General features: G+C 43.5%; 1 protein-coding gene and 1 pseudogene across 1 annotated transcript; both read right to left on the bottom strand.

The window, feature by feature from the left end:
• Positions 1–660: 660 nt before the first annotated feature.
• On the bottom strand, positions 661–1,275 carry LOC148036746 (uncharacterized; annotated as a pseudogene).
• A 4,585-nt stretch (positions 1,276–5,860) lies between these two features.
• On the bottom strand, positions 5,861–7,585 carry LOC148036745 (uncharacterized). Its single transcript, XM_087677030.1, has one exon. The coding sequence runs from the start codon at positions 7,583–7,585 to the stop codon at positions 5,861–5,863; it is 1,725 nt and encodes a 574-aa protein (XP_087533156.1).
• Between the last annotated feature and the right edge of the window lie 1,385 nt (positions 7,586–8,970).

Here is an 8,970-nt window from a genome sequence, read left to right as displayed (position 1 = left end):
TTCATCATATGAACTGGTTGGCTTAATAGTTGTCAACTTGAGGAGAAGACACTGCATGAGAGCACTGTTTTCTTGGACGTATTGTGGTGATGATGGTGACTAAAGTGTTTCAGTAGTCGTCAATTGGGCAAAAGTATTGATTGTTGACTTTGCGGAGATAAACAAAGGACATGGAGATGACAAAAGGGTACAACAAGATCAAGGCTTCAGCAACTTTATATCTTTCACCAAAGCATGCTTCATCATTGTACTAATCATCCAAACAACACAAATCAAATTGCTCCCGCATACTCATCACTTGTCATCTTACAATTGTGTTATCCTCCCTCCACTTTACTTCTATATTTTGTGCTTTTATCTTAAAGTGGACTCTTATCTTAGAAGATTATATTTTCTTCCCAAATACAAAACAAGTTTGAATGATTTATTTGCCTTAAGTTGAGTATTCTTCGTCAATATCCTTTGCTTCCATCTCACTAAGCGTTGTCGAAGGGTTCTTGAAAGCTAAGTCGCACCTACAGAAGACCTTGACAAATTTCAAGATAGAAGATCAATCTAGCGAGATCAGATTCAATTTGAAAGCTCAATTTCAGATAATATGAGACATACAATCAGCTACATCTAATTGGGAGCATCTCCAGTAAACGTCTTGACAAAAACTCATGTCAACAAATTTTTCATGTAGTCTGAATCCCTGTGAAGCTTCTCTTGGAACTTTTTAAACCACTGATTCAACATATCCATTGGAACAATAAGCAGCCTGTCTCTCCCAAAGGAACAAAAAGACTACATAAAATTGAACAGGTTTTCACCTATCCGTATTGCTAGGGCTCTGATCTGCTGTTGTTGAGCAACATTGATAGCAGGAAAAGAAAGCACATCTTCAACTGCGAGACCAATCTTTGCAGTCAAAGGCACTGAATTTGGTTGCTCCACAATACTGAAAGTGAGAACTAGGTGACTGCACATGCAATGTTAATGCTTTTTCTGGTGGTATGGAGAATTCATCCAAAAGGAATATACATATCTCTTTCACTTCATCATAGGATTCACATCTAAAGAATAACTCCACTTTGGGAAAAGTACTCCAAACAACCGCGGAGAGCTTGTCTCTGCTCCGCAGTAAGTAGAAACATAACCTATGTTGACATCTGTATCTACAACAGGCACAACACTTCCTAACCTTCGTTTGCGGCGCTGATAATTTTCAGACGAGACTTCATCCAATTCGTATGTTTCATGTTGACGACGCTATCTCAAACCCAAATGACCCATGTGAAATCTCCATTCACATAACCTACAATATCATCTTGATAGGCTCCCAGTGCAAGGACGACATGATTTCAGTGCAGTAGGAGATGCCATGTTCTGCTGAGGATGTCAGTTCATGTAACGATTGCACAAAAGAGGGATTTTATGTGATTCACGCAATTTGCACAAGCTGCAGCCTGTCAGATCCCAAAATTCACCTACTCTAAAGCTTGAGAATAGGGTCCATCATCCACCCATGGAGCACCTGTGTGATAATCCATCCTCCCAATCTGTTTTCCTCCGCAGCTTTCTCCTTCATTCCTTGCTTTTTCTTCCCCCAGGCCTGATACACTACGCTCCCCTTTTTCCCAGAAAAGCGGCCTATCAAAAACATATTGGGCATCCGGCAAGCTCCCGCATTCCACCAGCATAGGGACAAGATAATTTCCAATGACTGGATTGGACTGCAAATTTTGTTGGCGCATATAGGCATGTAATTGCTTGGCATAATTGAGGTTCTTCTTCTGTCTACAGTCTTACAGGATGCTTATCAACTCATGCATTCCAGAATCATGGTAATATAATTGTCAACACAGGAGGAGACTCTGAGTGTAGTTGGGATGTATAAGCATGCAAACACTCAGCGTAATCTTCTTGCACCATGTTGATTGAGCTGCTCTTCCCCATTAAAGCCAGTCTAGCCTGCATTGATGGCTTTCATTGCAACAGAAGAAGCAAAACGTATTGCATGATGTCGATCAAGACATAATACAACCTAGCCTGCTTGCTTTGAGTGCTTCACAGCACTGGCCTATGCATCCTCTGTCCTTTTGCAATTTACCATGAAAGGAGTTCCTATGCTTCATCAAGCCATGGTGTAATGATATCTTCTTTATAGATACCACCATTCAGGGACAACAGCTGGGCCTATGGATCCTCTATTCTTTTGAAATATCCATGAAAGGAAGGCAGAAAATCCTGGCCCAAGCACTTGCAAAGCATTGCCTTTTGTGACTCTTGATCATCCTCTAAGCATATACTATTTGGGGACTCTAAAGCATCAACATCAATGGGCCTTGAGGTCCCTGCACCTGCAAAAATATGTTTGCTCCTCCTTGATCTTTGACTTCTAGTTGGAATTAAGTCTCTAGATCGTTGGGCACTTCTAGCTGAGTCATTAATTGATGATGCTTTTTGTTTTGATGCCGCTCTTCCCTGTCCCTGTTCTAAGGAAGAGACCCCTAGCAATTGACCAGCAGTGACAAATCCAGGCCCTACAACATCTCTAATGATGTCTTGTTGTTTTGAAGGGACCCCCTCTCTAGCTGATAAAGAAGCACATGAATGTTCCTGTTGAAATTGTGTACCCAAAAAGCCTGAACTAGACTCTGCTTGACTAGAAAACCCACCTGACACAGTTTGTACCAAGCTGGTCTTTCCAAGGGTATCTTCAGCACAGTTTGGGTTATCTTTCAACATGCAAGTTCTGGATCTTAGCCCATTTCTTGAGCATATAGTACTAGATGCCAAGTCTATCTCAACCTTTGAACGAGACTTGCAAGGATCATCAGAGGTAACCTGTCTTGGTGCATGTATGTTGCTTGTAAACAGTGTTTTCTGGTGCTCATACGATTCCAAAACTCTTGTTCCCAAAATTTACCCTTCTGGCAGTGACCCCTCTGTTCTAGATTCTTTAAATGCTAATCTTTCTATATTGCGTAATGCACTCTGCTGTGCAGAATTCTCAACCTCCAAGTCAACCACATTTCTATTTTGGATCTGCATACCTGATCTCTTAACTTTCTTGATACCTGATTTTGATGAATATCTCAGGGGTTCTTTTGTAAGTCAAGAGCTGTGTCATTTCTCTCTTCTTTGTTAGAAAGTTCTACATGTCAGGTGCTATAATTTGGAGATTATAAAGTTGACAGAAACTTCGCACAAATGGACATCAGCAAGTCCGGATGGCTTCTCAACTTCTCCCGTTCATGTTTCTAGACCCCTCTCCACTATACTACCCACGCAGAACAAAAATGCAAACACAACGACTAAGTATGTACAAAATAACAAATGTCACACACAACTTTTTGGTGGATTCCACACCTCAGATGCGCAGCAGTATGACATCCATCCCCTTTGATCCTATGCATCCTCCGGATGGGCCAACTACCCATGATCATTATCATCAAGATCCACGAACAGATCAATCTCTTCATTGTGTATTTCCGGTATATCAGCAAGATTGTTTGTCATAGCATCTGTCTCTTCTACTGGAGTTTCTTCTCGTTGCCCTTCTCTTGCAAATTCTTCCAATGCATAATCCTCATCATCTCTTTTCTTGAAAATCTTGATTCTTTTTCCTGCAATGGGCACTCTAAGCACTGTCCCATCCGATTCTGTCAGCTCATATGTTGCATTGTCAAAGACATGTTTGACTATGTACGGCCCAAACCATCTTTTCACCATCTTCCAAAGTGCAGTATATTGATTTTCAAGGCTGCTATCAAAGACTAATACCCAGTCTCCCTCTTCTATTGCTCTAGGCCGCAAGCGATGCTTGCTGTCAAACCTGTCCTTATTTCTAAGTCTAGCAACCTTCAACATGTCAATAGCTAGCTGAATATCCTCTGGTCTTCTCTCCAACTGTCGGATCCGAAGAGCTAAGAGCTCCTCTCTCGTCAAATCCTCCTGCCAAGGTAAAACTAACCAAGTCAAAGCACAAGTCTCAATCGGCATAACCGGTTTCTGACCATACATCAACTATGAAGCTTTTTGGAAGCTTTCCTAAAGCTATGATAATTTAAGGTGGAAGATGGTTATAAAAGTGATAAGGAGGAGAGGAGAACAGGGTGGCGGACGAAGGTGCTTAAGGAAGACAAAACAACAGTCAGCAGGCACAAAAGAACAAGAAGACCAGGAGAATTATTGACGATGGGCAATAGCCAACAACGTTCGAAGAGCTCTATAGAGGATGATGGAAGCCGAAGAAGACAATGTCAAAAACTGGAGGTGACAAACGATGCAACTGAAGAAGATGATGAAGATGACGCAATGGAGGTGAGAACGATGATGGTGATCGAAGTTGCTGCGGAATGAAGCAAAACAAGGAGATACAGCAATTGACGAGGATGCGGCGTGTCAAAGAGACCATCGGCGAGCTCTACAGTAGAGAATTACAACTTCTGTGATTGAAGCTTCACCTTCACTGACAAGTACCTAGAGGGACGGCAGAAGGAGACGAAGAAGAAAAGGACCGAAAGCATCAATGAAAGAGCTCTGAAGACGATGAAGTTGAAGGAATCAACGAATGAAAGGATGGGGACATGAGACAGGCAATACCATCAACAGCTAAAGCCATGGAGAGCCTCGTTCTTAAGGCGCCTTGAATCTCCTTTAACTCACATATCAATATACCATCTCGGCGGTACACGCTTCCAATGGCATCCAATCATGATCAAGAAGTTTAGACGTTACCACACAAGCACAAATTCTGAGAGTTGATGGTTTGCACTTTCTCCCTGAAACAGACATTGATTGCAGCACTATCAAATTTCCAAATCTCAAGGCTCCGGGTAGTTGACTGAGAGGTGTTGTTATGACTCACAACAACTAAGAAAAGAAGGCTTCGATGGCAATAGCAAACAATGAGATTAAGTCAACAAGAAAGGTATCTTCATCATATGGATTGGTTGGCTTAATAGTCGTCAACTTGAGGAGAAGACGCTGCATGAGAGCACCGTTTTCTTGGATGTATTGTGGTGATGATGGTGACTAAAGTGTTTCAGTAGTCGTCAATTGGGCAACAGTATTGATTGTTGATTTTGCGGAGATAAACAAAGGACATGAAGATGACAAAAGGGTACAACAAGATCAAGACTTTAGCAAGTTTATATCTTTCACCAAAGCATGCTTCATCATTGTACTAATCATCCAAACGATACAAATCAAATTGCTCAAATATACTCATCACTTGTCATCTTACAATTGTGTTATCCTCCCTCCACTTTACTTCTATATTTTGTGCTTTTATCTTGAAGTGGACTCTTATCTTAGAAGATTGTATCTTGTTCCCAAATACAAAACAAGTTTGAATGATTTATTTGCCTTAAGTTGAGTATTCTTTGTCGTCCTTTGTTTTCATCTCACTAAGCGTTCCTGTGGCGAGTGACTTTCACGAACCCCCGCGCAAATCCCGTGCAACACTGTAGCTATAGTTTGTCTATTTTCCTCTAACAAGTTGCTAGACATTCAAATTAAGGGTGTGCTTCGACCCACGAAAGAAAAAGAATGCTAAACGATACCACCGTTGGTGCATTTTCATTATAGTTTGGCTATTGCCCTCTAACAGGTTGCTAGACGTTCAAATTAAAGGTGTGCTTTGACCCAAGAAAGAAAAAGAATACTAAACGATACCGCCATTGGTGCATTTTCGATATAGTTTGGCTATTGCCCTGTAATAAACTGCCAAACATTCAAGTTAAAGGTGTGCTCCAACCCAAGAAAGAAAAAGAATTCTAAATGACACCACTTTTGGTGCATATTCGTTATCATTGGAGGTTGGAGGTATAAGTTAGCATATACCATGAGAGTTACCTACGTGTAAATTCTTTTAGTTGTGATCATTGGTACACAAAGATGTTAGTAACATGTGAGAGAGCATCAAGTCAACAAAATACTCATGTGGTTTCCCATTCCATGGCCATACTCTAGCGTTGGGAGCACGCCCATAGTGCCCCCCATCACTATAACAATGGTCAAAATGGAAAGGGAAAGTCGCATCAAAGGCATCGATAACTTGGAAATGGGGTGAGAGATGTTGGAAACGCTCGATTAGGGCGGCATTGTAGACCTCCATTTTGTGAGGATTAGACATCATGTAACGCGACGCGCCAGCGGGTGCGACAGCGGTGCGTAGAATGACGTTACGGGGAGGATTACCTTGGAATACGGATTGCCAAAATGCGGCAGCACGATCGGCAGCATTCACAAACTCCAACAGAGAGGCGAAGTGCTTGCCGTCATGGAGACCGCTGTTGAATATGAAGGCGTCGGGGCGAGAGGAGGAGCCATTGAAGTGCAGGCGGAGGTAGTCACGGTAATGGCGATCGCGGAGGGAGTCAAGGCCAAGCCCGTTGTCGTAGGTTCGATGGTGTCCGTTGAAGACGAGGGAGACGTGGAGGGCTTGGTCGGGGCGGAGGGGGTTGATGAAGAACTGTTCGGTGGAGCGATCGAGGGACCAGGTGCTGATGTTAGCCCACGTGGGGACGGGGTACCCCAGCACGAAGACGAGGATGTTTCTGAGGTAGTCCTGCATGTTGGAGTCTCCCCACAAGAACAGCCACTTGCCGGCGAGGCAGTCCCAGGCGTCCTGGGCCTCCCAGATGCGGAACGCGCAGTGAGCGGAGTACACCCAGCCGTTGCTCTCGAGGCGGGACACGTGGCCTCGGCACCAGGGCTGGACACACGTGGAGGCTCGTGAACTGCTCAGGCACTGGTCGAAGCGGCCCTCCGGGCCGGCCTGGCAGGTTCGGTTGTACGAGGCCGAGCGGATCCACCGTCCGTGCCAGTCCCCACGAAGCTGCATGTGGCTGGGGTTGCAATACGGCAGCTGCTGCGAGATGGCGCCGCTAATTTGGCGATCGATAGTGCCGCCATCTTCGTGATCATGATGACCAGGCGAAGGAGCCACCAAGAGGAAGGAGAGCGTTCTGTTGATAGGCGCCCATGGCCGGACCGCCCACCGGTCCGCCTGCAGTTCCAGCCCGTGATAGTTAGAGAAGAGCAGGTTCGCAGAGAAGGTGTAATGCCCTGGGAAGGCCCCGTCCACCATAAACCACACCCTGTAGGTGCCGTTGCCCAGGTCCGATACTCGTGGCCTCGACCGCCATCGCTCCCCCGCCAGCTCCGTCTCGTAATAGTCCCCGCCCGCACAGCGCGGCTTCCCATCCTCTCCCATCGACACAATCCAGAAGCCAAACTCTGTATCCGTCGGAATCGAGATAGCGCCCCCGGCCTGCTTCTGATCGTCCTCTTCGAAGCCTCTCCTCACCCCCACCAGCTTGAAGCTCCTCGTGCTCACGTTGTGGCACGCGCTGCTGCCGTTGAGGCTCAGCTCCCTTAGCATCTCTTGAGTTTTCGACAGGCCGCAGCCGTATTCGCTGTCCACCATCTGCACCCTTCTTCTTGAAAATGCAGTGTAGCGGCGATATATGTGCTTGTCGACGTTGTCATGCAATAAGAAGAGGAAGAGAAATATGGAGCAGAACATGGCAATCCATGCCAGTCGACGGATGTAATGTGTCATGTTCAAGGCATACAGATTTGCTTGTTCCATAGATGCTACTTTTGCAAGCCCAGAACAGTTTACTACCAACTGGTGATAGAGGTAGGGAGCTCCGCGACGGTCGCGCCTGCCTCTCCTGTTCTGTGCTACGCCTGCCTCTCCTGTCGCCGGCCCATCTGGTCAAGTTTTACACGTATTGTTTGGTTCGTATCGTCGCAATCATTTTGTCGTAAAATCCAATGTAATGCTTCTCGTCTTTTATCTCCAATCGTGTTTTTTTCAAAAGGATGTTTGAAATATTTTATCTTACTTTACTATTATATTATTTTGGTTGTACATTAAAAAGTCCTCAATTTTCCCTGGGCTTTCTGAACTTACAACTTTTTTTAAATCTCTATTTTTAATTAAAATCTTTTTCCCTCCTTTTTCTTTCGCCTGTAATCTTTCCTTTTCTCTAATCCCTCCCCTTTTTTATTTAAAGCCAAGGCCCCCCTCCGTTCTCCCCTTCTTTCTCTCTCATTGCTAGGCTTAGGCTCTCTCTCTCTCTCTCTCTCTCTCTCTCTCTCTCTCACAAATCAAAATCCCATCTCCCCTCTCAAATATAATCTCTCTCACATGTAATCTCTCTCTTTCTTTTCCCATTCCCATTTTTAATTAAATTCCTTCCCCTCCTCTCTCTCTCATGTGTAGGGCGACTTAGGTTTTCTCTCTCTCTCAGGTTAAATTTTTTATTTAAATATTTTTAAAAGTTTTTTTAATTTAAAAAAGATGAGAGAGAGAGGAGAATGATAAAAAACGATTAAGAAAGAGAAAAAGACGGAGGGGCAGGGGGAGGGGGGAGAGGAAATAGAGTAGCCTTTTTTAAATTCAACCTTTTTCTTCCTCCCCTCTCTCCTCTCTCCTAGGTTCTCTCTCTCTCACAATTAAGTTAAACTTATTTTTAAACCAAAAGTTCTCTCTCTCTCTCTCTCTCTCTCTCTCTCTCTCTCTCTCTCTCTTAGATTAAACCTTTTAATTTAAACTTTTCTTTTAATTAAATATTTTTTTGACATAGTTTTTCACACACTTTGAGAGGGAGACAACAAAGAAGAATAAGAGTGAGAATGATAAAAAAAAGAAAATAAAGAAAGAGAAAAAGATGAAGAGAGGGAGGGAAAGAGAAAAGAGAAAAGTCTTTTAAAACCTTCCTTTATATAGTTTTTGGCTTATGAAGAAAATATATAATTTGAAAGAGAGAGAAAATAAGAAGAGAGAAAGATAAAGAGAGGAAAGAGAAAAATAGAGAATGATAATATAGAGAGAAAAGAGAGCAAGAGAAAAAAAAACATAAAAGAGAATGAGAGGAAAAGAAAAATAAGGAGAGAGAGAGAGAGAGAGAGAGAGAGAAAGACAAACCGAGAGAGGTACAAAGAGTAAAAAAGAAAGAAGGGGAGAGA

The sequence above is a fragment of the Lygodium microphyllum genome, chromosome 4 (assembly GCF_053477565.2).
Source record: "Lygodium microphyllum isolate KBCC chromosome 4, Lygodium_microphyllum_v1.1.10, whole genome shotgun sequence".
NCBI lineage: Eukaryota > Viridiplantae > Streptophyta > Polypodiopsida > Schizaeales > Lygodiaceae > Lygodium > Lygodium microphyllum.
This window is presented reverse-complemented; position numbering and strand designations above follow the sequence as displayed.